This window comes from Parastagonospora nodorum (genome assembly GCF_000146915.1).
Source record: "Parastagonospora nodorum SN15 chromosome Unknown scaffold_5, whole genome shotgun sequence".
Lineage (NCBI taxonomy): Eukaryota > Fungi > Ascomycota > Dothideomycetes > Pleosporales > Phaeosphaeriaceae > Parastagonospora > Parastagonospora nodorum.
Window position 1 is genome coordinate 167,176 of NW_001884553.1, and position 26,792 is coordinate 193,967.

Genomic DNA, 26,792 nt, shown 5'->3' on the forward strand with positions numbered 1-26,792 from the left:
AATAACATTCGGCACAGCGCGCTCTACGCTCTCGGGCAGAATCTCCTGGATTTTCTTGGGGACTATAGAGTCTTCGCCATCATTTAGGGCGTGTGTCTTGCTGGTAGATTGGCTTGCGGCGCCGCCGGTGGGGTGGACCTGTTGTGAAGGTTAGCAAGGTCGTTCCTTGGTTGCTTTTGGTTGGTAAGTCCGACTTTATCTGGCAACGCCTCCTCAAGTCCCTTTGGCGCAGCATCCTGCACTGACTTGGGAACCGCGCTCTCGCCCTGTGCGTGAGACTTTCCCTGGCCGTACTCATTGGCAGCCATCCTTGTTGTTGATGAGAGGAATCGTGTTTGCTGGAAGGCAGGGCGAGCGATGGTCCGGAGTTTGAGGGCGAATGGCATGATGAAGGATCTTTGTCTTTTCAAAGTTATGGCGGTATGCGTGTGTAATGCGGCTGAGAGGAGTTTATGTAGGACGCATCAATGGAGGCTTACACCGCGTCATGGCAACGTCGTCGATGATCAAATAGGGTGAGAAAGCGGAGCTTTCTGGAGCAATGGGCACTGCATGATGCAGCTTTGGGATTGCGATGATGGGTGAGGCGTACATGATGCGGTCATGTCCTCGCGTAGACATGCATGTCGCGGTTCCGCGGACACCGCGTCGCGTGTTTTCAGGGTCCGACTGTCCGACTTTCATAGGCGTTGATGCATCATGATTCTAGGCAACAGTAAGTGGTTCATGGATACTGCGATGTGGCAATGGTATGGACAGGAATGGGTATGCATTTCTACTTCGTCATCCTCTGTTTGTCCTTCATCTTCCTCCTGCGAACCTTCTCGTTGAACTCTGCGACTAATTCCGCGGCGCCTTCGAGGTTCTCCTCTGGCAGCCAGTCGTGGCTATCCTCGTAGCCTTGCCACTTGACCAAGTAGAACTTCTTTCCCGCATCGCGATAGTGCTCGATGATGGCTTCCACGACATATTCCTCTGCGTCTTCTTCTTCGTCGTCGTTGTCATCCCCGCTCTGCTGTTCGACCGGTGCCCTCACGGTGGGTGACTGCACATGTATGTTGTCAAGTTCTGTACCATTCGAGTTGCCATTCTGGAGGCTACGGTAGAGAGCGTTGGGTTCATGGGCGGGTATGGCGTCGTCGGAGTCTTCAGCGGGAGACTCTGGAATCGCATTCGAATATGGAGATCGTTGGTTTGGTAGTTCAGGCAAGTTCTCCTGCGCGCGTGGTCTTCGCTGAGTCGATGTTGTGCTCTCTGTCCTACGTCTCTTACTCCTGTGACTATCACCATCATCATCTGGTGCAGTTTCTGGGCGGCCGCGTATGTCGTCTTCGATGCGCAACTGCATGGCGGCGCTCGACGTAGATCTTGCATCTCGATCCACGAGCTCGAGGTCAGATTCTTCGTCGTCGTCTGAGGCAACGGTAGGATTTCGAAGCATAGAGGGGGCGCCCGAGGGCCGTCGATGCGATAACACGGGTGAGAGCGGGAGTGCACTGTTGGCCACGAATGCGGAGCGGGCCATGTTGGGAGACCTTCGTGCTTCCAAGTCTGCAGCAAAGTCCCCGTCTTCTGAGTCTGTTTCGTTGATCATCATCATCTGCAGGCCATCCTCGGTCTGAATCAGCTCCTCCACTTCAGCGTCCACCAGTTGATCCTGCGTGTCTTGTTCACGGGTATTTGAGACAAGCGCGGCTCTTCCGCGCCAGCTGCCTCTTCCTCTTCCCCTCCCTCGTCCGCGTGGTCTGCCCCTTGGCCGCATTTCGGGATCGAGGCTTAAGCCGCTGAGCATCCGACTGCCTTGGCCCATTGCCGCCGATCGCGCGTTCTTTTCCAGCCGTCTTCGCCGAAGTTCCTCTGCTTCCATGCGCATCGCAACTGCTTCAGCTTCCGCCTCAACCTGGAACTGCTCATTCTCGAAGCGCTCCAGCTCCTCGGGGGAGACGTATTCCAGAATTCGACTGAGATCCACATGCAACAGCTCTGTGATGTTCGGCCCTGCGTCTTCAGCGCTTGAGACTGAAGTTTCGCGGTTGGTGAAGTTGGTCACCTCCACCAAGTAGAAGTTCCGTTGTATGTCGCCTTCAGTCTGCCTGCGGTCTAGGATTCGTGATCGCGCGTTCAGCAATGGGCATTCGGTCGGTAGGAATGGGGTGACGGTCGCTGGTTCTTGGCGGATGTGCCAGAGCTGGTTGTAGATCTCAGGACCCGGAGAGTAGTTGTTATGCCACTCCCACTTTCCAAAAGTCAGCATGTAATTGGCGTTGCAAGTACTCAATAAGACTCACATTCGTCGTCTTTCCACCTCTGCCTCGTCCTCTGCCAGTGCCGCGACCGCGTCCACGGCCTCCTCGCGGCCCTCTCACGGACATTTCTGGCGTCTGACCATGCGCAATCTTGAGGAAGCAAGCGATTGACGTGTTCGCAAGCTTTTCGGCAGCTTAGTAGTGATTCTGTGACGCGTCATGTTGTTGGGAGAGCTTGTGTGGAGTAATTGTTGCAAACGCGAGTGCTTGTGATGTTTGCGAGCTTAGCTAAGCTGAGCGGTGGTCGCGTTTGAAATTGGCTGTCGCCCGCAGCTGCATCTCTGCAACTTCTTCATCCAACTTTCATAAGCAACACAACATTGATCATTTCCGGCATCCAGGGCCCACGCAGCATGTCTCAACGAACAAATAATCTACTTTGAGCACTGCAGTGTGTACTCGCACTCAAACAGTAGGATCCAGCGCGCATGGCACACCCCGCTGGACGCTTTTTTATCAGTCTTTTCCTCATGTCAAAGTCCTTTGCATCTTCTTCAATTTCGTGCTCATCTTGCTGATTGCCTTGTACTTGAGCATGCGATCATGTCTATTTCACTCACGCAACGAATGCTCGCCTTCAAGTTTGGGACTCATCACGGGGTCTAAATGACAAACAATGATTTTTTTTCGATGTGTTAAGAGCTTTCCCAATGCTGCTAATGGAAGTCACTAACCTGAGAGTTGGAAGAAAGAGCACATTTGATCCTCTCCTTCCTGCCAATTGTCGACTCCAGTGCTTCCTCAACTACGGTCAACTTCCACGATGGCTAACAATCATCAACCATCTGTCTCCGATCCGGATGCCGACATGGGCGACAGTCCTCCTTCATCTCCTCGCTTTCTACCACCGCAGCCAGGCATGAGCCAGGTGCCTCCGGCATACGCGAGTCCGTATCCACATCCATTTGCGCCTCAGGGTGACCAGGGACAAGGTCCACCAATGCATCCGCCGTTTACTCATCTTCCAACGCACATAGTTCGCCAAAACCCCTATGGTCCACTACCGCAGTCGCTGCAACCACCAGACCGGATGCTACCGCCGGATCACAACCTTTGTGCTACACAAGGCCAGCCGGGTGGCACATATTTTCAGGGCTATGGACAGACGCCGACTCCATCCGCTTCCAGCTATCACAATACCCCGGCACCCCATGCTGTAGAGGGCGACGACATACCATGGGCTCCTGGACATGGTGAAGTCAGAAGATTTGTAGCTCCGCTCACGGATGAGCAGGCGAGTCAGCTTCCTCAAGCGGCATCCCCATACCCACCTGCGTCTGGCAATCCAACCGGTGGGGGACCGCAAAATATGGGCGCGCGCCAACCGTCAGTTCGCGATCTGCCTCCATTTGCTCTCAGCCATCCGGGACCCCATCATGTATATACGCCTCAACAGCTATCTCCCGGCATTCACGCTCCACAACCACCCACCGCTTCAGGCTCTACCCACGTTGATGCGAACGGCAATACAAGCTGCGAACCTGGCTGCGACACATCAACCGGCTGCATCACGTCCTACAATCTCATCAACTGTAGAGGCTGCATCAACTCCGGTAATTGTGTCGGCTGCGATGGCTGTATCACCTGCAATGGATGTACTGACTGCTATGGTTGCGTCCACTGCGTGAATTGCGCTAGGTGCCAGGGTTGTGTTGACTGCGTGGATTGTGTCGGGCTGAAAGGAGCGATTGGAAAGAGGGGTCTGCGCATGTGAGCAGCTATGCGCGAAGGACACGATGTGGACGGGCACGGTTGTGACAAGTTGCGCATCTGATAGACTGGTGGGATCTGAGATTACTTTACCGTTGGGAGCATATGGCCTGTAGTCGCATGTACGTCGTGTCCAAGCGAAGTGGTAGGATATTTGGTAATATCTTTCAACAACACGACGCACTGCAACCTGTAATTAGACGAGCCCCAAGAAAGGTATTCATCGAGGTGATACGCCCTAATGTTTGCGATTATTTGGTTGACATGATACTTAACACTCTGGGTCGGCTAACTACACGAAAGGATCGAACTATATGCCATTCGGCGAGGTCTGGCTAGTTCGCGAGTACCTTTGCATCATTTGCCGGCCATCATCGCCGTATCCATCGAGACTAGATGCTGCTGTCCGTCCCTAACCTCCGATCCCTTTAGCGGCTGTTGCAATTCCCCACCACTGCACGAAGCCATCCGACAGGCCAATGCAAGCCACTACGCGGATCACACTGACAGCGCAGACTGGTGCGAAATGGAAACCTCGCTACTAAGATCGCCGTCGCCGAAAATCGCAAACTTCCTCATTCGGAGATCGCTCCCGCCGTTCTGCGCAGACTATGTTCTCACTGGCTTGCTTAACGGGCATCACTCAGCAATTGGCGATTACCCTATAAGAAGCGCCATGCCTTCATTTATCATGTCAGATCTATCAGTCGAAAAGTCAACGCCTGCGTTTCCTCGGTCAAGATGCGGTTCTCCACAACACTCATGAGCCTCAGTGCCAGTCTGGCAGCAGCTTGTTACAACAATTCTACGCTCCAGGCCGGCTTACAGGAAACTCATTCGGCAATCCCGGTGTCAATGCAACATACGATTATGTTGTTGTAGGAGCCGGACTGGCTGGTGCGCTTACAGCCTCGCGGTTGGCCATGGCCCTGCCAAACATGACGGTCGCGGTCATCGAAGCTGGATCCTTCTACGAAATTTCCAACGGCAACTACAGTCAGATGTGAGTTGCGCAATATGACTACCGGAATGCAATAGACTAATAAAGCGGCAGCCCATACTACTCCACGATGTATGTCGGTCCCCACCCGGAAGACTACCAACCATTGATCGATTGGGGAATCTTCTCGGAACCTGCACCAGGCGCAAATGGAAAGGTGATTCACTATGCGCAAGGCAAAACATTGGGTGGAAGTTCAGCACGCAATCAACAAATTTACCACAGGTGCGTCAACGAAATGGGCTTCAAGCACGACACTGATCCAGATCTATAGAGCCACAAAAGGCTGGTACGAGACCATCGCAAACATTACTGGAGACGACGCATACCTCTGGGAGAATATGCTCCCGTTCATGAAGAAGAGCTTCAGCTTCACACCTCCGCCGTTCGAGTACCGCGCTGCAAATGCTTCTCCCAACTACACCTTGTCAACCTTTGACGCACCTGGAGGTCCTGTCCAACTCAGCCATCCGAAATACGCACAGCCGCTGGCTTCATACGGACCAGAAGGTTTCGCGGCAGCCGGCTTCAAGCCCAACGATGGATTCTTGAACGGTGATCTCTTTGGCTACGGTTACTGGCCGTTCACTCTGCGAGAACTGGACAGCACAAGAAGCAGCACAGAGGTAGCTTTTCTATCTCCAACAGCTGCAAAGACTGCCCTGAAGATCTATCAGTCTTGCATGGTCCGCAACTTACTCTTCAACAGTAATAAGCGCGCGGTAGGTGTGAACGTAACTGTCCAAGGGCTGAAGCCATTTACTGTACACGCCCGCAAGGAAGTCATCGTGTCCTCTGGCTTCATCCATTCCCCACAGCTTCTCATGGTATCAGGAATTGGCCCGCGGCATATACTGGAGGAACACAACATCCCCGTCATATCCGACCTGTCTGGCTTAGGACAGAATTTTCGCGACACCCCTGCCATCGGGGCAGTCATACATTCAATTAACGTACCCAGCCGAAGTTCATGGTCCAAGAACCCGGCAACCTTCGAAGCCGCCAGCGAGATGTATCTGAAGAACGGCTCAGGGCCTCTCAGTAGCCCTGCTAGCGACTTCGCAGCCTGGGAAAAGTTCTCGGACTCATACACAGCTAACATGACCCAATCAACCCGCAATTACCTTTCCAGCCTTCCTTCAGACTGGCCGAATATCGAATATATCCTCGCGGCGGAGGCGCGCGCACTTTCAAACGCCAACAGTGGCAACACTGGAAGCGTCAGCATGCTCCTTACATCAGCTTCCAGTGCTGGCAACATCACCATCCGCTCAGCCGACAACACCGTCGCGCCTGTTGTGTATCTCGGCTGGCTCGACTCCAAAGAAGATCAAGAACAAGCCGTCGCATCATACAGGCGCGCCCGCTCCATTGCCGCAAAGATCGCTGCGTTTGGCCCCGAGCTGGCTCCCGGCGCCAACGTCACGACCGATGCGCAGATACTGAACTACATCAAGACCAAGGGCATTGGGGCTATCCACCACGGGGCGGCGACGTGCGCGATGGGAAAGAGCCCTGCCGACGGCTCGGTTGTGGATTCCAAGGCGAGGGTATTTGGAGTCCACGGGTTGAGGGTAATTGATGCCAGTTCGCTACCATTTTCGGCGCCGGGACATACGCAGGGCGTTACTTACGCGCATGCGGAGAAGTTGGTACAGGATATTATTGATGCCGTGCGAGGGACATAGGATGGAAGGAGACAAGTTTGATGATATTAGAAACTAGTCTAAATAAAGACTTTAACTTACCAAATTCACATGTTTTGTTTTCATCTGGGCAGCACAATTTTTTCAATAGCTCATGTCAGATATGCGGAATCGATCGATTGGGGAAAGTATTGGACGTCAAAACAAGAAACAGACAAGACACGCCGGCGTCGCCGCGGAGCGCAAGAAAAACCACAGATATGAGATGCGATTCGAGCGATTGGCACACAGTCCTACTCGAGCGGAACATCTCTTGACTTGATTGGAAGCGTTTCTTTCCCGCAGCTGCGCCTCGAATCCTCGCATACGTTTCTGACCTGTCGACCCCTGCACATCCTTATCAACGAGCAGCAGGATGACGTCGCTCAATATTGCACTCTACCACCGTCAGGCAGTCCATATCAATCAGTGCATATTCGACCGAGTCCCTACTTTTCTTGTAACTGAACCTCTCAACGACCTCCAATCTATACTCCAAACTTCGAAATGGGCTGCTTCCCTTCAACCCCCAACCCCTTCCCCAGAACCATGTCAGACAGCAACAATAATTGCACAAACTGCAAAGGCTGTACTTTTCCTCCCTGCCCCGTCTTTGTCCCTCCAACTAACGCTGAAGCCATAGGCCACTCCTGCAATAGCTGCAAAGACTGCACCGGGTGCCACTCTTGCACATCTTGCACGTCTTGTGTCGCGTGCCACTCATGTACCAGCTGTAAGGACTGCGAACAATGTCACAGCTGTACCAATTGCGATGGTTGTGTGGATTGCCATTCGTGTAATGATTGCACCGACTGTGTGGGGTGCCATAACTGTACGAATTGTAGTGGGTTGAAGAATGCGCGGAATCTAAATGGGGTGCATAAGTAGATGTGGATTCTTGGAACGAGACATCGGGAGCGATAGGTTTTGGTGCAGGCAAGAACATGTAATACAAGAAGAAGAGATCATGGAGTTTGTTCGTTGGTATCCATTCGATAGACCCAACTCCAGTCCGATCCACATCCTCCACACTTGAAAGCCATGTGTTACGTTTCTGTCCCCAACCACAACCGCGACCACCACATGTTACGTTTCTGTCCCAGCCACCCCGAGCCATTTGTCTTGCGTTTCCGGCACCTAGTGCACTGCGAAGTGTTAGTGAGGCAAACAGCAGTGGAGAGGTTGAACAACTTACTACCTGGCTCGAGGTGCCTGAGCAAAGGTCGTGAAGCGTTCGATGGCGTCGCGGAAGAATCCTGCGTTGCGTACTTGGTTCCAGGCCTCTTGAGTCGTGGGATGGCTCGAAGACCCAAGAGACCTGGATGCTGACCAAACGTGCACTCCATAGGTAACGACATCAGGCCGCACCCGCACCAACCCTGATGTTGAGGGCTTGGGGCGGGCGCGCTTGATAGAGGAACAGCACTCCTCTCCGCTTGACAGACGAGTTGCGGACGCCCGTCGCGCGGAGAGGATGCCGACCGCTGGGCAGGTCCTCTAAAGAGAACCTTCTGAAGTCAGTGGATGTCGGGAGTGGATATGGAGGCAAACTTACGCTGCCCAGGATATATTCTCACGGCAGAGAGGCCGGCCTCACTCATAAAAGAGTGGGCTTCACCGACCGACCTCTCTGAAGGGAGGAGGTGGGGGCGCGGCCTGGAACTTTTAGTGACTGATGAATGAAATTGGGGACGATAGAAAGCTTACCAAAAGGCCGACGCCGCATCGTAATGCCCGAAGGCGGGACTTGTGATCGCACAAGCGTGTAGCAAAAGCCCGAAGGCCTAAGTGGAGTCAGTACACGAGGCTTCGGAGGGGACACGAGAGACTCACTCAACCCATTGTTGTCAAGGGAGGTGGTGGCCACCAATTTTGGCGCCGAGGCGCACTGCGGCGATGTGAGCTTCTGCGGGAGAAGAGCAGATGTGAATGAAGCTGGTGACTTACAATAGCGCTGGCCGAAGCCTATCTATATGCGGCCGCTGCCGCGAGGCTGAGAAGACAGCTCAGATAATCCAGAAGTCGAGATTGAAGTGGAGAGAAGGAGGGGGGCAGCAGGTGAGAGTATTTATGCAAACCCCGAGCGCGCGCTAAGCTACTCCTGGAACACTGCAGCGACAGCGGGGTATGGAGGGGCACGCTCCTGCTGTCGGACCTGGAAGCCGTCGAAAAGATGAGAGAGTGAGTCACCAGAGATTTTCAGGAGAAGAGACGCAGCAGAAGATGAGGTGAGATCCAAATCACGAACTTTTGGTATTGTACAGAACTCCAGCCTGTCCGGGGTATCTTAATGCTACACATAGGGCTTCTCATGCTCACGAAGTATCTCTTCCTGACGGGGTATCTCATGCTGACGCCACCCGAAACGACAAACTAACAAAACTCAGTACTCGTACTGCAGCTGCTTGCTCATGATGGTGTACTTCGCCTCAACGACCCGCTTGCTCATAATTGCGTACTGAGCCTCAATGATCCTCCGCCTCACCACCTTATCGGCAGGCGAGGAGACGTCCTTGCTATACCCAAGCCTCTCGTACAGCTCCTTTGCCGCATTGTTCGTCTTGAAAACCGTCAACATGGTCTTCATGTGCAAGTTCGCCTCGGCCACCAGCTCGACGAACTTGATCATCTTGCTGCCTAGACCGCGACCGCGCAAGCCAACATCCAGGTGTACCTCGTATATGTAGACCACGGAACGCCAACTGTTGGGTGGGTCGTCGAACGTGAACATGAATGAGATGAAGCCCTCAACCTTAGGCGGCTGGCAGACCTGTGTGAGAAGCAAGTAAACCATTTTGGGGTCGGACATCTCCTTCTTCTTTTCCTTGGGCTTCCAGCCAGAGCTTGAGGCCTTGTAGTCAGCCGAGGACGTCTTCTCCACCAGCTCCAGACAACCTTCGAGCTGCCAAGGCGCGAGGAGGTCGCCAGCGCCTACGAACTCGAAGCGCAGGAATCCTGGTAGCACCGAGTCGATCCATGGTTGGAAGCCGAGCGGGTCTTGCTCCAGCAGCTGTTTTGCCATGGTAAGGCGTTCTTGGCGCTTCAGCTCATCCCAATATGCTGGGGGAGGGTAGGCGATGACATCGTCTCTCTCTGGAGTGTTGGGGCGTTGCCTACGCGCGCGCTTGGGCACCGGGAGAGGAGGGAGGTTATCGCACATTTCGTAGTGCTTCTTTTTCCGGGTCTTGTAGTCGTCTTCGCCCGAGCCCACGATCTCTTCGAACCTCCTCCGGCGCGGAAAGCACATCTTCTCGAGCATGACGTAATGCTCATGCATGCTCGTGAGGGAATTCGGGCCTTCGTAAGGCGAGATGTACCTGCCCTGTGAGGGCTTGTCGGTGTCTGTATCCCCTGATGGGGTCGCGATGGTGGTGGTGGGCGAGGTTGAGGGGTGCGGGGAAGTGGTATCGGGCTCCGAGGCGGCGGACGTGACTGGGGCGTCGTCTGCCATGGTGTGTCGTGATTGGCGTGATTTTGAGTGTTTCGACGCGCGTGTGAATGGTATGTGACGTCTGAGGGCGTGGCGATGAAGCGGAGGTAGTTTTCGTGCCTGTCGCGTTCTTGGGAAGACGCGTCGCGGGGCATCGAAGACCGACGGCAAGGCTGTCTGTGCTAAGTCATTCACGGACTAGCTTCGCATGGTTCATTCTTTACGTCAGCCCGCAGGAACATCAGAGCCTCATCCATTTCGCCGGATTGCACTGTCTCAGTCTGCATCTTCTTCTGTCGTCTGTTTATTTGTGTCTCAGTAGTGATTGTGAAGCCCTTGTACCGGAATGTTGCGTCGATATGCCACTATAGCGACCAAACCCCCTTCACGGCTGCGAGCTCGAGGCAAGAGTCCCGTTGGTCTCGACCATGTACGTCTTCCATGCATACGACCCCGTTCTAGCAAACGGATGCTCACTGTCTGCTCTGAAGTTCATCCAACGGCAGCGTGCACTGGCTCTGTGGAGAGAAATTGTGCGCAGCACCGCGAATATCCCCGAGGAAGGCGCGCGGAAAGACATGCGACAGTTTGCTAGAGCAGAGTTCGAACAGCAACGCGGTGTAACTGACATTGTGAGTATGTTTTCTGCCATCTTGAAAGAAATTGAAGCTCATCGGGATGCAGGGCCATATCCGGTACTTGATCTCAGTATGCATCTCGCCAGCGTGTGACAATCGCTTGTAACGCTAACATTATGTCCCTAGTACGGCAAAACGCAGTTTCAGACGATGAAAGTCACCCTCGTCAACGCTGGTATCCTCAAGGAAGAATGAATGCATGCTTTTAGTGTTTCCATAATTCTTCTGCATCCTCCCATCAACGTCTTACGGCGGCTGCTGCGGCCGCCTATCTTTGATTGGTTCGAAATCCACCGTTCTGTCTAGCGTGTCTGTCATTCTCCCCACCATCCATCGCCGCGTCGGTTGCAAACATCAACACAGCCAAAGCAGTAGTTGCTAGGCTTGCTTCAGCATACTTTCGCCTCGCTAAAGTTTGTCATTGTCGTTTATTGGTGCCCAGGTGGTGTACGTTCTGCAGTCTCCATATATCTCATCACCAAATTATTCTTGGAAGACTAACAAATCCATAGCAGAAGGCAGTAAAAGAGCATGGCGTTGAATAACACCAGATCCGTTTGTGTCGTTGGCGCAGGTCCGGCTGGCTTGGTCGCCGCGAAGACTTTCTTGCAAACAGGCGGCTACGCAGTCACTGTCTTCGAAGCGGCGGATCGAGTTGGTGGTATGTGGAGAGGACGGCCTGGAGAGTATGGGGACAAATGCGATCCTGGGATGCGAACGAACCTGAGTCGATTCACGGTAGCCTTCTCGGATCTATCCTGGCCTTCTGTAGATCTCTCGGATCCTGTCACTGGATCACCAGCAGCGTCGTCCACGCCTATGTTCCCAAAAGCCTGGCAAGTCGGTCGCTACCTGGAGAACTATGCAGAGAGGCTTAGGATCTTCAATCATATTACGTTCAACACAAAAGTCGTCAGCGCTCATCTACAAGATGGGTCTATGAGTTGGAATGTTGTGTGCGTTGACACGCTCACGGATCAGCGTACCCACCATACATTTGATTACCTCGTCGTCGCGAGTGGCTTCTTTGACCACCCCATGCCGAAAGACTTCTTCGATGACTCGAATCTCTCATTGGAAACTCATCCGGCCAAGGGCGAGCACCCCAGGCATTACCAGCACTCGTCTCGCTTTCGAACTCTTCCAGGACTCACTGACAGGGCCGGCAAGATAGCCGTGATTGGTGGTGGCATCAGCGGCGCAGAAGCTGCTGCGCAGGCAGCTATGCAAATCTCCAGTGCTAAATTCTCACCAGGAGCAAAGGGCATCCACGCCAACAGCGAAATCTACCACATCATCAACCGACCCTTCTACTGCATGCCTCGATACCTACCGCAAGACCCCGATGACAGAACGCACACAGGCTCGAATCCGGCCCCGCACTTCCTGCCTCTGGACATGGTTCTTTACAATCTTTCGCGCCGAGGCGGCGGTGGTGAGATTTCGGCGGCCATCGCCACAGTACCTCCCGAGAAAGCTGCGAAAGGCCACGAGTTCCTGCGCTCTGTTATCGGTAGTGATCAGAGCGACCTTGGGCACTCCACCCTCGTGTACGACGACGACCAGATGCAATACCCCGCATACACTGGAATTACAGATACTTATACCGAGTTTGTGAGGAGTGGAGTCATCGTACCTGTGCAGGGATTTGTCAGCAAGGTGTCCGAAAGAGATGCTGACCTCGAAGGGTTCAAGATTGGAATCGCGCCCAAAGCGCCGTGGAAGATCGTCGATTGTTCACGTGGCGATGTAAGTTCAAAGTCATCCTCTACAATCCGCACGAAACTGACGGCATCCTAGCCATGCGAGCATGTTTATGCATCTGCCATCATAGAAGCGACAGGCTACAGCTCTAGCATCGAATACCTGAGGGACTGCAAGCCCCTCATCGCCAGCGCGTATGATAGCGAATGCCCCCGAATTCCTCTTAAACTATCCCGAGGTTGCGTATTTGCCAAGGAAGTTCCTACACTGGGTTTCGTCGGTTTCTACGAAGGCCCATATTGGAGCGTCATGGAGCAGCAGGCACGGTTGCTCGTGGAAACATGGACATCAGAGACTCCAGAGATCGCGCGAAACCGCGTTGGCAAAATCTTTCAAACCGACGATGCAGAAAATATGCGGGCGGCCATCAAGGTGAAGTCACTACAAGTGCCTCAGTTCTGGCAAGCAGACTACGTGGGCCTAGTCGAGGACTTTGCCCGACACACAGGTGTCGTTCGCAACGACAGCACATTTGGTGATGGTACAGGGCCAGTATTTGCAGCGCGCTACTGCGGTGACAGCAGAAATGAGCAGGCTTTGGCCGTTGTGGCTGAAGTCGCAGAGCTCATCAAGACATCACAATCTCATGCCAGGTTTGTTGCAGCAGCCGTCTTTCGCGGCATGCAAGGCGTCTGGACCATCTCAAGAAAGATCGGTAGCCACAAGCATGGCATTTCCGGTGGCTCTTTCGAGGGCACCGCACACTTCCACCCCCGATTTCCCTCCGACGCCACCTACGCTGCAGAGTACCTGTACATCGAAGATGGCTCATTCGTGATGGAAACCGGACTCTCATTTCCGGCGACTCGTCGCTACATCTACAGGTACAACGAGGTGACGGACAAGATCTCTGCTTGGTTCACGGAGGACGATGGAGAGACGGTGGGCAGGTTGTTCAACACGTGGGACTTTGAAGAGCCTTCGAGTAGCTTCGTTGGGTGGGTAGCAAGGGGACATCATTGGTGTGACCCTGATACGTACAAGGCTACGTGCGAGTTCCGTTTCAAGGCTGCGACGCTCGAGGGGTTCAGTATCGAATATGATGTAGAAGGGCCCAACAAGGATTACACCCACCACAGCAAGTATGTGAGGCCGTAGTCTCCTGTAGTGTAATGGAAATCGCATGGAACATTCCAACCTTCTCTTTTGCGCGCAGCTGAACTGAATAGTTTCGGAGCTTCATCGGAGTAATGCAGATCTTGAAATGTGAGTCAGATCATGCAGGTCAGTCCTCCGCCTCAAGCTTCAGCCACTGCTGTTGACTGATCAGTATAGCCCTGCGAACCCATACACATGCTATAGCGAATTTGCAAGCCCGTGAGACCATACAGACGCCTCTTTCGCCATGGGGTTGCATGCGTTGTCCTGAGCCATGCAGGTCTTACAGGACGTAGCATTGACCGATGCTCTCGTATGTTTCATCGTGGAATGCTTGAGACCTTGATAGCAGTTCTTGCTCGATCACTTCCCACAGCACCGGAATGCTGAAGGTTGCACCGAACATGGCCTCTCAGGTCCCGGGGCCTAGAACACCTCATCTCGTCGTAAACGCTGCACTACATGAGATATGCTGCTGGTGGTACACTTCGCCTATTATTCCCGTCACCTCTCTGAGTGACATGCAAAGCAACCCCGATAATAGCTACTTGCAGTCTACCTTGACGCCCACTGGTTACCCGATGCAGTGCCTGCTGCTTCAATGACGACCAGTCAATCCACATCACACAACGTTGACGGTGACATGTCTTACGTGGTAAAGCAACTATTCCGTGGCGAAGTGCGAGAGTCGCTGTCGATCTCTGCTCTGGCGATGATACGCGCAGTGACAACCACAACGCGCTCCTCGGAGAAATCAGCGAAACGCAGACCTATTTAATCACTTGCTCTGGCAACTCTTTTCCGACTCTTCTCAACAGCCACCGATCTGCATAAAGCCTGAGCCTCTCGAGTCTCCTTCCCTTCGTTACCCATTCTCGGTGTTCGCACAACCTCAGACCTTTCTTTCTTCCGAGCCCTGCCCTTGGCTCAACACTAGCCAAGCCGCCTGGAATCTTTGTCGCTTCTCATAAACTGCGGTACTGACGATATGAAGACTGTGCATTGCCTTCTTTTGTGCATTGTATCCCGCTTCGTGGATGCGAGCCCTGCCAGAACTGATTGCGGTGTGACCAAGACGTTTGAAGCTGTTGATCTCTGCAGCCAGACTTATGGCGGGTCAGTGCCATCTCCGTCTCCTCCAGTCTTAAAGCACTGGCTGACTGAATCATAGGACTTGGGTTGAGTGTGCATCTGGAATGACAGCCACACCTACCTTCTCCATGTCTTCTTGCTCCGTTTCAGCTTCCGAGATCCCCATCATTACCTCCCCTCCCACTGTGGACAATCCTGGGCCGGTCAATGGTACGGAGTGCCGTCCTAACAGTGTCTGTGTTGATGCTGGGAAGATGTGTGGAGAAGGTATGAGGAGATATGGAACGTAAGTAACGAATTCTTATCCACCAGATACGCAAATATTGACCGACCATGTGTAGATGCTACGACATGTGCACGCCTTCAGCAGGCATCATGAGCACCCCGACGTGTATGACAGAATTACCTCCTACGACCACACCCATATCACTTCTGGGAAACGTCTCGATACCTGCGGTGCCTGAGAGAGAGGATAATCCTGCATGTGCCGACATGTCCTTTTTGTGCGCGCCTGTTGGGTGGTGAGAGCTTCAACCAACAAGGGAATTGACTGCGATGATGATTAACGACCTTCTTCACGATGTATTACTGCGCGATCATTTACTCTCCTTCGATTCTTATATTTTTGCTGTTCGCTTTGATCTTTATTGATGTTTTGAATGCGACTTACGACGTTTAATGCTGAGCAAAGAAGTGGGGAAGGAGAAAAGCGGTACTGCTATTCGGGACATTGTATTTGTGAACTTTATGCTCTAATGTCTTTTTGTAACGAGTTCAGCTAGATGTTTCACGAACAGATAGCCTTTCAGGGTCAAATATACACTCTGTTCGACCCAATTCCACTTGAGCAAAGAACACCTGTATATCCTCCACCTATTGCTTCGTTCAACTGCGCCATAATTCTGCGCTAGAGATGCCCTTTCTAGTCAACTCCTCGAAAAGTCGGTCGATGTGCGAAGCCGAAAAATCGAGGTCCTCTGTATCAGGCTCACCCTGAAGCCAATTGAAGATGGTACTCGGAAGACCTGCCTCCATCGCAAACTTGAAGAAGGGTGTATTGAGGCGTGCCAGCTGCCTGCGAGCCAGAACAAGGCGACGTCGGCCAGGCTCGTGTGTGAACAAGTCTGCGCCAAAGAAGTCGACAGCCTGGTGGAACTCGAGGCGATAGGTTCTTGGCTCGGTAGCTACGTTAGACGGTGTAACCTCCAGGAACGCTTTGACGCTGGCGTAAGTGGTGCGTATGATGGGTTCGTCGCTTGTCGCGAAGGCAGGTACGCGAGATGGTGAAGGCGGGATGATGGCGTAGGGACCCTGGGAAACATTTTCCTATGAGAAACCTCCTGCCAGGAAGGGTTTCTCGGAGGTTGAGGGGAAAGAGTGCTAGGTAGTGAGACGTCTTCTGGAGCAATCAGGTTGTCGAAGTCCCAATGCTCTTCGTCGAGGTGGGCGCTAGGAGGATTTTTGAGAGTGAGGAAGTCCGTGTTCGCAGTGTTGCAGTCATTTTCGCCAGTCATTGTGCCGGTAGAATGAGGATTTGATGGGATCGAAGACAGCAGCTTAGAAGGAGGAGCTGGGTTGCTGAAGATGCGCTTACGGTCAGGGTCCTGATTGGATAACCAGTTCGCCTAGGATTGGTCAATGTGATTCCAAATGGTCTGCTGGGATGACTTTACCTTGTTTCTTGTACGATAAGCCACGAACGCGTCCTTCCCAGCTGGAGACTTGGTCATTTCGATTGATCTGTGCAGAACACGAGTTGGAAGCAGTGTACAGTTGTGGACTGTCATTGAACTTGAGGGGGTTGAAGGGCTGGATGTACAAACTTGACAATGAAGTGTTCGTTATATATCAAGAAGGCTAGTGAATCAATTATTTCATAACACACGTAGGTCTGATTTGCATGTAGGGGTTTCAAAGCTGGAACGCAAGCTGTAGGGGCGACTCCCATGGGAACAGTCGCGGGTGGGCGCTGATAGCTTTTCACCGATATCATAACGCACCTACACGATTGCTAGTTTCATCATGCGCCCTTCACCAACGGCCGCTCCCTCCTCAGGCTCGGCGATGATCTCGCGCTGAGCGGCGAGCGCGCGGGTCTGAGTCACGTGGTTCTCAACTGGCTGAAGCACAGCGAAGACACTTTGACGCTGCCAGCAGGTCACTTCCAGCTCCGTGACTTTGGTATGTACTTGGAGATCTAGGGGACTAAAAAACTCAAGCTGACTTGATGAAAGCGCCGGTCTAGCTGCGCTGTAGGAGAATGCTAGAGGACAAGAGATAATGATTGGTGGGCTGCTTCCTTCGGCTGTGGGCACGACTGCTTCTACGGCAAGGATACTTCATCGATGACAGTAGATGTGAAACAAACGATAATTCTTCTTGGCCAGTACATGATTCCCTCCTCGTACATTGCGTTTGAGTTTCCAAGCCTGGAACAGCACAGTTTTGCGGCTCGCCCTCGCCCTCGACACTGCCGTGCCTGCCACAACCAGTTCCCACGTGCTCAACACTCCTGATCCTTGCAGCTGCCTCCCACACCTGCACAATCTTACGTCAGTCAGATCTTAGCGCCGACCGTGCTCCGGCCTTGCCTATTAAGCCCCGCCTGCTCGCTCTCTCCTCCCTCTTTTCTTCTCCATTGCTTTTCGCATCTAGAACGGGCAGTGTTGACAGCCACTTTGCAGGCTTGCCTGTGGTCGGTAACCCGACTGTGGCTGGCTTGCAAGAAACGACCTTTCCTGTGGAATTTTTTATACCCTTTGCATCTGCATACCCACTCTTTTCGTTGATATGCTCGGCTTTTGCTGGGCTGTTGAAGAAGAGATTTGCTCGAGATCTACACAGTGCAAGTAAGAAGCGGGTCACCGTTCAAGTGATGGTGTGTTTGTTGTGAGTCTCATTCTGTATGCTGCACAACAAAGCGCGATAGAGAACAGTGGTAATCAACCCAGTGCTACAGCGCTTATGAGGAACTTCATGTAGATATTCACAAGATGCAGGCGGATGAGGGAGATATGAGTATTCAGTGTTGCCTACAGGGTCTCGAAGTGTAGTGGGGCACTCTGCACGCATGGTGAAGGAAGGTGCCCGCAGTGCGGGTAGCGCACTTTGAAAATCCCTGCACCACAACACTGCTGCAGAACCGGCCTGCCTATCGTATATATATCGTCTAAACGCTCTTTATTGTATCAAATCAAGAGCTCCAATTAGCTCGGTCGTTCATCGACCAACGCTTCATCAGCAGCGTAGCAACATCAAATGGTAACTATCCCTCCCCCCTTTCTTATCCCCTCTTGTGTTGTGACATCTGGCGCTGCTGCCTTTCTTTTTTTTTGCCATCTTCATAGCCTATTCAATAGAATCATTCCAAGCAAGTTGTTGGGGGGCCAGCAAAGCCTGCGTTCGAATCTCTGTGCAGTGCGAATATCTTTTTTTGCGAACTGCCCACTAGCGTAGATCTTGCGGCAACACACGCGTTTGCATGGTCAGTCAGACGCCGCGCCGACTCAAACACCTCTTTTACTTCGCTTCTTTGCGTACTGCTTCCTCCCATGCGTCCCACTTCAATTCCATATCCCATCCAAACCACTCGTTCACACACCATCCCGCACGACCACGATGGATCCCTGCGGCCACAACAACAATGACTTCGGCCAAGCCGGAGCCTACAATGGGTCTTCCTCGCCCATCAAGTTCTGGCGGAGAGGTATGACGAGAGAAAGGAAAATGAAAAGGCGGAGGCGGATGGAGTTGATGCCGCTGTGCATAATGATGAGGAAAGCCGTAGCAAGGTTGGTGTCTGAGGGGAATTTGAGGGCATGAGAGCCATCGTACAATATTGAATAAGAGTTCTTTCGTGCGCCATGCACGAGTCGTGTAGCACAAGCAATGCGCCGGTGATTGATTCCTGCAATTCAAGGCTCATTGTCCGCCGCTCCAGCTCTTCCCATGCGTGTCGCGTTGCAACCATTGATCGCCGACTTCAATGATACAGACGGCGGCGGCTGTGGACATGGAAGCCAGACTTCACATGTCTATCATTGAATTATCGTCGACTTCTCATATAAGCTCCCTACCTCGCGCTTCCTCCAGTCTTTAAAACATCCTCCACCCAACGTACACAAGGAGAACAACGACAACACGAACAACGCAGCCTTGATCTATACGAACAGTGCAGCCCACAAACAACACAGCCTTGATCCATACGAACAGTGCAGCCCTCATCTACGGCATATAATCTCTCCCTCGCGTTTCTTCCAGTCGCCATAAAATCCTTGATACGAACACCACAACATACCTATTGACAACACGATCAAGATAGTGTCTGACAACACGATCAAGATAGTGTCTGACAACACATACGCCCAACATGAAGTTTACCATCGTCATCATCAGCGCGATCCTCAGTGTCGCAGCCGCCCTCCCAGGCGCGCACTATGCTTCGACTATCGAGAAACGCTGGGAGTGCGAGACCACTCCCCTTTGCGCTTTCGAATGCACGAAGCAACGTGACGCTTTCGACAGCTGCGCATGTAGCCTACTGACTTGCAATGGAGGTTACGAATGGACGGCGAAAAAGCAAGCGCTCGACAATTGCTGTCAAGAGCACACAACATGAGGAGTGAGGGTTTGGAGGTGAAGGAGAACTTGGAGAGAGGTGGTCAGATTGAAATGAAATGCAGCATACCAGTGAGACAACTTACTTTCACTTCGCCTTCGTGAAGCCAAATATCGTGACACTTTCAAACGCTCTCCTTGACAACCCACCACCAGCAACTGCACACACATACATCACAACAAACCACTACGAAATGACTCGCTGCGCCGAAACCAACTGCACCAGGAGCGTGATTCTGCCTCCGGGCCGCGAATTGAAGGCAAACTTCATTTGCAAGATGCACAAGCTCGAGCTCTACAGGAGCTGCGCGCAGATGATTGCGCACTGCCAGCACGGGCGTATGCCCACTGGGGGCACGCCTGAAGAAGGCCTGAACGAAGTCCTGTTCGGGTGGATGAGGGGGGCTAGGCGACACTCCGTGTCTGGTAAGTATACTTGAAGCTATTCACATCTGCAAGTCAGGTGACTCCCACCTCGATGAAGCATTGGACCTGTACGAGATGGTTCATCTTGACGAGGATCGGTGGCGTTGAGGTTGATGAAGATATCCAGCCTGCACGAAGCGACGTCGGAAATCGGGCCTACTCAATGAGTATGATTGGCTGACATGAATTTTAGCAGAGACGGACATCGATGACGCCCTTGAAAAAGGACCCGAGGCGCAGCCCTCCCGCAGCGTCTAAGCGACGCATCCTCAAGCACTCGGCATCTGGGCGCCGCTGTGGCGGCCGAGGCTGCGATTCGTTCATGTCGGGGGAAAATCGATCCGCGCGCGGTTTTGTCGCCATAAGTGGAGCGTCGCGCGAGCGAAACGGCAGGGATGACGACCGACAAGACGTCGCGCGCTCGGCATGCGATTTACGATGGAATCGATGGTGTTGGCGTCGGATGTCGCTGTTGCCTCCGTCCTAGTCTTTTCCTCTTGTTCGCCTTCTCTGCGTGTCTTTGAATTCCTTTGCAGCGCTAGAACGTTTGCAAGACATGTCTGCGTGCGAGCGGTAATTAAGACAACACCACGACGACGAATACCGCTCCTGGGAGCTTCCTGAGTACTTTCCGCCTCCAACGCACCCTCCGCGGGCAGGAACGCAAATATGGCGGGCGCAATCGTTCGACAGACGTGGATCCTCACCAAGAAGACGCTGCTTGTGGTGTTCTGGCGGCACTGGTTCTTTACGAGCGTTCGCGCGTTTTGGGCGCCTATCATTTTCGTGCGTGGGATGCCTGAATTCTTATGGAAACAATTGCTGATTATCGTAGATGTTCTTCATCACATACGCCAAGAACTTCTTCATTCCTCCCTCAGAATTCGGAATCGGCAGTCCTACTCCAATTCGCCCCTTCTCGAATGCGCTCAACGCTGCATCTGGCGGCCGTGACAAGGTTGTCTTCGTTAACAACGGCCACACCGGTGGCGAGATCGAGAACATCATCACACAGCTTTCGGATCAGGTCAGAAGTGCGGGTCTACAGGCAATCACGCTGGAGAAAGAGGTGGACCTCCTCACGACATGCCAGAGCTCGCTGCGAGGCGCAAGCACATGTTTTGGTGCGGCGACCTTCCACTCGAGCCCCAATGAAGGCAGTGGCGGAGGATGGAACTACACTCTTCGGGCCGATGGCGCACTAGGAGACCAGATCTACGTGGACCAGACCGACAACGACATTGAAATCTACGTTTTGCCCTTCCAACGAGCTATCGACCAGACCATTGCATCAGCGAGCGGCGGTCGGAACTACCCACAGACCAATGAATACCCGTTCACTGAGCGCACGCAGAAGGAGAGAGATGAGCGTATCCGACAGCTGTACATGGGCGCATTGATCAATATTATGGGAGTCGCACTGTACGTCGGTGTCTGCGGTGTCACGTACCAGCTCACAGGACAAATGGCTGAGGAACGAGAACGCGGCATTTCACAGTTGGTCGAGGCCATGTCACCAGCAAAGAAGGCTTGGCACACGCAGTTTGCACGACTACTTTCCAACCACATCGCATTTGACATCATCTACTTCCCTGGTTGGGTCATCATGGGCCTGATTGTGTGGGCTCTCGCTTTCCGATCTTCGAACGCTGCCATTTTGGTCATATTCCATATCTTAGCTGGACTGTCTCTCACGAGTTTCTCCATCTTTGGTGGCGCATTCTTCCGAAAGGCCCAACTTTCTGGCATCACCATAGTCATTGTTCCGATTCTACTGGCTATCATCGCGCAAGTTGCTGGACCATTTGGCACTGGTGCCGTCTACGCCCTCAGTCTGATCTTCCCGTCCATTAACTACGTCTTCTTCATCATCTATGTAGCCCGTTTTGAGCGCGAGCTTATTGGCGTCAACATGGTCAAGTCAGCGCCTAACTATAACGATCACAAATGGACCAACATGGGCATAGTGTTCTGGATCTTCCTTATCATTCAGACCATTGTTTATCCTTTCCTCGGCGCACTTGTCGAACGATGGCTATACGGCACGATTTCCGCAGACAGGAAGACCACTACGTCGTCTCCGGAACACAACATCATCTTGACCAACTTTTCCAAGCACTGGACGCCCAGCTGGTTCCGCCGCAATGTCCTGGCCAAGATCGGCATCAAGCCTCCGGAGACGGTCAAGGCTGTAGACGACTTCAGCATCAAGGCGCGGAAGGGCCAGATCATGGTGTTGCTTGGTGCTAACGGAAGTGGCAAGTCGACAACGCTCGATGCGATTGCTGGCCTCAACACCATTACGAGCGGCGCCATTGAGATTGACGGAACTGGTGGCTTAGGCTTGTGCCCACAGAAGAACGTCATGTGGGACGAGCTCAACGTCTTCGAGCATGTGCGCATTTTCAACCAGCTGAAGTCGACCGGCGCATACGACAGCAAGGACACGATTGAAGACCTGATCCGCGCTTGCGATCTGGGACACAAGATCAAAGCACAGTCAAGTACGCTCTCTGGAGGTCAGAAGAGAAAGCTACAGTTGGCTATGATGTTCACAGGTGGCTCGAAGGTGTGCTGTGTGGATGAAGTCTCATCAGGTCTCGACCCGTTATCTAGAAGAAAGATTTGGGAGATCCTGCTTGCTGAGCGTGGCGATCGCACTTTCCTGCTTACCACACATTTCCTTGATGAAGCTGATGTCCTTGCCGACTACGTTGCCATCCTTTCCCGTGGTGTCTTGAAGACCAAGGGCACCTCTGTCCAGCTCAAGCACGAAGTCGGCGCCGGCTACCATGTCTCTTACCCCAAGAACGCTCCTGTTGCTCCGCCGAAAGACGCTATCAGGAAACCGTCACCTTCAGAAGGCATAGTTCAGTACCAATTTTCCGACGCACTACCCGCTACCCGCTTCGTGGACATCCTGCGAGACAACGGTATTGAGAACTACGACATTGTCGGTCCCACACTCGAAGACGTCTTCCTTGCCTATGCTGAGGAGGTCAAGGAGTACCATTTGATGGAAGCCGACCGTGATGAGGCACTCGGTGTACTTGATTCGAGCGGCAAAGAAGGAGACGTACCATCGGAACATAACTCGGAGACTGTCAAATCACCCTCGATGGGCAAGGGTCGCGGTACGTCTATGTTCAAGCAGACCTTGATCCTCATCCGCAAGCGCTGGACCATCCTACGTCGCAACTTCTGGCCATACATCTTCGCTTTGCTCATTCCTATTGCCGCCTCTGGTCTTGTTACTCTTTTCCTCAAAAGCTACACACCGGTTGGATGCGATCCTGGCGCTAGCTCAAACGACCCCGAGGTGTTCGCGCTCTCAAGTGTCGATGTTATCCCTCTCATCCCCATTGGTCCAAGGAACCTGGTCGGCGAGGCTATTCAGACTATTGCCAACCGTTCTGGTATCAACCCCGATAATTTCTACATCGTCGACACCCTTGATCAGTTCAACGACTTTGTTGGCACGAGGTTCCGCAATATCACACCTGGTGGCTTCTTTCTGAACCAGGACGGGCCTACGATCATGTCCTACCTTGGCAGTGGAGGTGTAGTTGGTGGTCTCATCACACTGAACGCTCTCGACAATGTCCTTACTGACGTTGCTATCACCACCTCTTACCAGCAATTCGCCGTCCCTTTCGCACCCAACATGGGTGACACACTGCAGCTGATTCTGTACTTTGGTCTTGCCATGACTGTTTATCCAGCGTTGTTTGCCCTATACCCGACGCAAGAGCGTCTGCGCAATGTTCGAGCTCTGCATTACAGCAACGGTATTCGAGCGGTCCCATTATGGCTTGCGTACACCACTTTCGACTTTTTCTTCGTCCTCATCATTTCTGGCATCACAGTTGCAATCTTCGTCGGGGCTTCTAGCGCTTGGTACGCTCCTGGCTACTTGTTTGTCGTGTTCTCCCTTTACGGCCTCTGCGCGCTTCTCTTCTCGTACATCATTTCTATCGTCGTCACGTCTCAGCTCGCGGCTTTTGCCTTCGCTGCTGGTGGCATGGTCTCGCTCTACCTCATTTACTTCATTGGGTACATGGCTATTTTGACGTACGCGCCTGCATACGCAATCGACAACTATCTCGAGATCTTCCACTGGACGGTGTCACTGATCAGTCCGGCTGCCAGCTTGCTCAGAACGCAGCTGCTATCACTCAACTCGTTCAGCGTATTGTGTGACGGAAATCAGATTCCTAGCTATCCTGGAGCGCTACGTGTCTACGGTGGACCGATCCTGTACCTCATTGTCCAAGCCATCTTGCTCTTTATCGCGCTTGTATGGTGGGACTCTGGCTACCGACCAGGCTTCCTCAATCGTGAGAAGAGTCGACAACAGCACAGGGAGGAGAACGTCGACAACATTCCAGCTGCCGTTGCTGCTGAGATCACTCGCACGGAGCAAAGCAAGGACAGCTTGCGTGCACTCCATCTTCAGAAGACGTTTGGTAGTAATCACGCCGTTAACGACATTACATTCGGTATTCCTCAAGGTCAAGTCTTCGCCCTTCTTGGTCCCAACGGTGCTGGCAAATCCTCCACCATCTCGCTCATCCGTGGTGACATCCACCCAACGACGCACATCAATGGCGGCGGCGATGTTCTCATCGAAGACATCTCCATCATCTCCAAGCGCGCCGCAGCCCGAGGCCACCTCGGTGTGTGCCCACAATTCGACGCTATGGACACTATGACCGTGACCGAGCATTTGTACTTCTACGCTCGCGCGCGCGGTGTCCCAGATCCCAAGTCCTCCGTCGATGCCATCCTGCAAGCCACTGGTCTCCATCGTTTCGAGCACCGCCTCGCGTCCAAGCTGTCTGGCGGTAACAAGCGCAAGCTATCTCTCGGTATCGCTCTCATGGGCAACCCATCCGTTCTCCTTCTCGACGAGCCTTCTTCCGGTATGGACGCCGCTGCCAAACGTGTAATGTGGCGCACTCTCCTCGGTGTCGCAGCACCTGGCCGTGCCCTGCTTATCACAACACACTCGATGGAAGAAGCCGACAAACTCGCTACGCGTGTGGGTATCATGAAGCGCAAGATGCTGGCACTCGGTACGGTCTCGGATCTTGGCGAGCAATACGGCGACGCATGGGTTGTGCAACTAGTCCTCAAGTCAGCGCCGGACACAACAGAAGAGGAGATGGAGCGCGTGAAGGACTGGGTCAGACGAACTGTACCAGGTGTTCAGCTAGACAAATGGGGCAGTCGCGGCGGTGGCCATGGACAGTTGCGATTTAAGGTGCTCAAAGGCGCTGCCGTGGACGCTGCTACACATCCCCAGCCTATCCAAGACTCGAAGCTTGAAGACTCGCAAGTCCAACCCGTCACCACCAACGCTTCAACAATGTCCTTTGACCTCAACAGTATCCCCGGCCTTATCCAGCTCCTCGAGACGAACCGCGAGACGTTGGGCTTGGAGTACTACTCCGTGTCGCCGACGACGTTGGACGAGGTGTTCTTGCGCGTTGTCGGAGAGGAGGAAGAGGAGGATAGTGTAAAAGCGAAGACGAAGAACAAGGGCTTCATGGCGAGACTTGTGTGCTGCGGACTACCGTGGTAGAGTGCGCATTTGGGATGGAGTTTGATATCCATAGATTGTGATAATGCATATTTCTTGACTTCGAAAGGTTCTTCGCGTGTTCTATCGGGTGATTTACGTATTTGCTCGACAGTGCGCAAGGATTGGGGGTTGTCTGTGGTGCTGGATGTGTCAGTGAAGGATTTCAGTCTTAAGCCGACGACATGTGGCAGGCCCTATATCAAGTCGCCAGCTTCTGCTGTCCTGTTGCCATAGGTATGATTGGCAATAACTTTCAAATGAGTACTGCCTGCTTCTCAAGCTCTCGTCTAAGCCCCGTCGCGCAACTCTCAAGACCCCATCTCACACTGCGCAACACGCATAGGACCCCAGGTAGCACAATTATAGAGTCGTCCTGAGCGGACCCCCGACCTCTTGTGTTTGATTTATACGTCTGACCTGGCACTGGTCTCGAAGTGCGGCGTGTTGGGGTGGGAGGGCGTCGAGCACGAGCTCGTTGAGCATGACGCGAGCGGCCGGGGTAGTAAGGGACATGATGGGAGCGTCCGTGGTTGGAAGTGCTATTCGATCTGGAGTCTTGGGCTTGTGGTTTCGAAGAAGTTCTGTCCGCGGCGTGGTGCCGGTCGTGCGGTGAGATCAGTCAAAGATACAAATGGCGGGCCTCCGACACTGGAAGTTAAGAAAGCAACACCTCAACTTGGGGGCTCAGATAGTCGCATCCCAGCTGAAATCAGAGACTCTTATGAGGATCAAGCTGTACATTTGACGCCTTTGTGTGCGGCCGTGCTGGTAAGCCTTCGGTCAGCGTTCTGCTGTTGCGGCGCGCGGTGCAAACGAGGGCTGTCAACAGCACAATTTGAAAGCAGCTTCAACACCGCGAAGCTGATCAATTCGATTTCCCGTCCTTGAGAGACATCAGAACATCGTAATATGATGGGTTCCTGCGCAGTGGATCACCGATTTCGACAACTTCGCAGTGTAGAGCAGCGCCAGACGCGCGCGAGAGTGACGCATATGACAACAACCTAAACCCAGCACTAAATACAGCAATTTCATTCGAACAACACAATTCAAGCTCTTCCTTGAGAGTCCAGCAGATGCCGGAACAGATCAATGAAAAGAAAGGCCCTTAGGCAAAAGCAAAAATTGTGCCGCTCGACGGCCTCAGTGGGTTATCGTCAGAAGCCGCAACCAGACCGCGAAGTGCAATGCAGTCGATCGAGGCTGACTCTCAGGTTTTAACGCCTCGGAGTCCCAGCTTGAACCCCCCTTGATGAATCAGGTTGTAGTAGAGGAAGGGGAAGGGGGGCAGACAGTATTTATGCCCCCAAGCAGCAAAGCTCAGACCACCCCGCGCGCGTCAGATCAATCTTTCCGCGCTTCTGTACGTATCCAGAAGCACCGACCTGCACTTTGATCCACCCAATCGGGCATAGGTCGTGTGATCTTACTGTCGAGTTACT

The 26,792-nt window shown here is 53.1% G+C and overlaps 15 protein-coding genes across 15 annotated transcripts; 9 read left to right on the top strand and 6 right to left on the bottom strand.

Moving 5' to 3' along the window:
• Positions 1-83: 83 nt before the first annotated feature.
• On the bottom strand, positions 84-2,254 carry SNOG_03408 (hypothetical protein; the record flags this gene model as incomplete). Its single annotated transcript, XM_001793923.1, has 3 exons — positions 84-396; positions 482-669; positions 821-2,254. 3 exons carry the CDS (start codon positions 2,252-2,254, stop codon positions 84-86), a joined length of 1,935 nt encoding a protein of 644 aa, XP_001793975.1.
• An 815-nt stretch (positions 2,255-3,069) lies between these two features.
• Positions 3,070-3,934, top strand: SNOG_03409 (hypothetical protein; the record flags this gene model as incomplete). Its single annotated transcript, XM_001793924.1, has 2 exons — positions 3,070-3,632; positions 3,703-3,934. The coding sequence occupies 2 exons, from the start codon at positions 3,070-3,072 to the stop codon at positions 3,932-3,934; spliced, it is 795 nt and encodes a 264-aa protein (XP_001793976.1).
• Positions 3,935-4,757: 823 nt separating this feature from the next.
• SNOG_03411 (hypothetical protein) lies at positions 4,758-6,704 on the top strand (the record flags this gene model as incomplete). Its single annotated transcript, XM_001793925.1, has 4 exons — positions 4,758-4,794; positions 4,845-5,019; positions 5,071-5,241; positions 5,291-6,704. The coding sequence occupies 4 exons, from the start codon at positions 4,758-4,760 to the stop codon at positions 6,702-6,704; spliced, it is 1,797 nt and encodes a 598-aa protein (XP_001793977.1).
• Positions 6,705-7,222: 518 nt separating this feature from the next.
• Positions 7,223-8,471, bottom strand: SNOG_03412 (hypothetical protein). Its single transcript, XM_001793926.1, has 4 exons — positions 8,409-8,471; positions 8,257-8,357; positions 7,897-8,209; positions 7,223-7,846 (listed from the first exon to the last, which is right to left on the bottom strand). The coding sequence occupies exon 4, from the start codon at positions 7,816-7,818 to the stop codon at positions 7,327-7,329; it is 492 nt and encodes a 163-aa protein (XP_001793978.1). The 5' UTR covers positions 7,819-7,846; positions 7,897-8,209; positions 8,257-8,357; positions 8,409-8,471; the 3' UTR covers positions 7,223-7,326.
• Positions 8,472-9,084: 613 nt separating this feature from the next.
• On the bottom strand, positions 9,085-10,152 carry SNOG_03413 (hypothetical protein; the record flags this gene model as incomplete). The annotated part of the gene is made up of 1 exon (XM_001793927.1): positions 9,085-10,152. The coding sequence occupies one exon, from the start codon at positions 10,150-10,152 to the stop codon at positions 9,085-9,087; it is 1,068 nt and encodes a 355-aa protein (XP_001793979.1).
• A 407-nt stretch (positions 10,153-10,559) lies between these two features.
• On the top strand, positions 10,560-10,964 carry SNOG_03414 (hypothetical protein; the record flags this gene model as incomplete). The annotated part of the gene is made up of 2 exons (XM_001793928.1): positions 10,560-10,763; positions 10,896-10,964. The coding sequence occupies 2 exons, from the start codon at positions 10,560-10,562 to the stop codon at positions 10,962-10,964; spliced, it is 273 nt and encodes a 90-aa protein (XP_001793980.1).
• A 624-nt stretch (positions 10,965-11,588) lies between these two features.
• SNOG_03415 (hypothetical protein) lies at positions 11,589-13,631 on the top strand (the record flags this gene model as incomplete). The annotated part of the gene is made up of 2 exons (XM_001793929.1): positions 11,589-12,518; positions 12,570-13,631. 2 exons carry the CDS (start codon positions 11,589-11,591, stop codon positions 13,629-13,631), a joined length of 1,992 nt encoding a protein of 663 aa, XP_001793981.1.
• Positions 13,632-14,851: 1,220 nt separating this feature from the next.
• Positions 14,852-15,248, top strand: SNOG_03416 (hypothetical protein; the record flags this gene model as incomplete). The annotated part of the gene is made up of 2 exons (XM_001793930.1): positions 14,852-15,009; positions 15,065-15,248. The coding sequence occupies 2 exons, from the start codon at positions 14,852-14,854 to the stop codon at positions 15,246-15,248; spliced, it is 342 nt and encodes a 113-aa protein (XP_001793982.1).
• A 360-nt stretch (positions 15,249-15,608) lies between these two features.
• On the bottom strand, positions 15,609-16,453 carry SNOG_03417 (hypothetical protein; the record flags this gene model as incomplete). Its single annotated transcript, XM_001793931.1, has 3 exons — positions 15,609-16,034; positions 16,061-16,348; positions 16,397-16,453. The coding sequence occupies 3 exons, from the start codon at positions 16,451-16,453 to the stop codon at positions 15,609-15,611; spliced, it is 771 nt and encodes a 256-aa protein (XP_001793983.1).
• Positions 16,454-16,723: 270 nt separating this feature from the next.
• SNOG_03418 (hypothetical protein) lies at positions 16,724-17,133 on the bottom strand (the record flags this gene model as incomplete). The annotated part of the gene is made up of 2 exons (XM_001793932.1): positions 16,724-17,060; positions 17,114-17,133. 2 exons carry the CDS (start codon positions 17,131-17,133, stop codon positions 16,724-16,726), a joined length of 357 nt encoding a protein of 118 aa, XP_001793984.1.
• Positions 17,134-18,341: 1,208 nt separating this feature from the next.
• On the top strand, positions 18,342-18,767 carry SNOG_03419 (hypothetical protein; the record flags this gene model as incomplete). The annotated part of the gene is made up of 2 exons (XM_001793933.1): positions 18,342-18,429; positions 18,643-18,767. The coding sequence occupies 2 exons, from the start codon at positions 18,342-18,344 to the stop codon at positions 18,765-18,767; spliced, it is 213 nt and encodes a 70-aa protein (XP_001793985.1).
• A 325-nt stretch (positions 18,768-19,092) lies between these two features.
• Positions 19,093-19,341, top strand: SNOG_03420 (hypothetical protein; the record flags this gene model as incomplete). The annotated part of the gene is made up of 2 exons (XM_001793934.1): positions 19,093-19,255; positions 19,280-19,341. 2 exons carry the CDS (start codon positions 19,093-19,095, stop codon positions 19,339-19,341), a joined length of 225 nt encoding a protein of 74 aa, XP_001793986.1.
• A 193-nt stretch (positions 19,342-19,534) lies between these two features.
• On the top strand, positions 19,535-20,024 carry SNOG_03421 (hypothetical protein; the record flags this gene model as incomplete). Its single annotated transcript, XM_001793935.1, has 2 exons — positions 19,535-19,766; positions 19,960-20,024. The coding sequence occupies 2 exons, from the start codon at positions 19,535-19,537 to the stop codon at positions 20,022-20,024; spliced, it is 297 nt and encodes a 98-aa protein (XP_001793987.1).
• Positions 20,025-20,435: 411 nt separating this feature from the next.
• Positions 20,436-25,350, top strand: SNOG_03422 (hypothetical protein; the record flags this gene model as incomplete). The annotated part of the gene is made up of 2 exons (XM_001793936.1): positions 20,436-20,552; positions 20,602-25,350. The coding sequence occupies 2 exons, from the start codon at positions 20,436-20,438 to the stop codon at positions 25,348-25,350; spliced, it is 4,866 nt and encodes a 1,621-aa protein (XP_001793988.1).
• Positions 25,351-25,549: 199 nt separating this feature from the next.
• On the bottom strand, positions 25,550-25,863 carry SNOG_03423 (hypothetical protein; the record flags this gene model as incomplete). The annotated part of the gene is made up of 2 exons (XM_001793937.1): positions 25,550-25,600; positions 25,768-25,863. 2 exons carry the CDS (start codon positions 25,861-25,863, stop codon positions 25,550-25,552), a joined length of 147 nt encoding a protein of 48 aa, XP_001793989.1.
• Between the last annotated feature and the right edge of the window lie 929 nt (positions 25,864-26,792).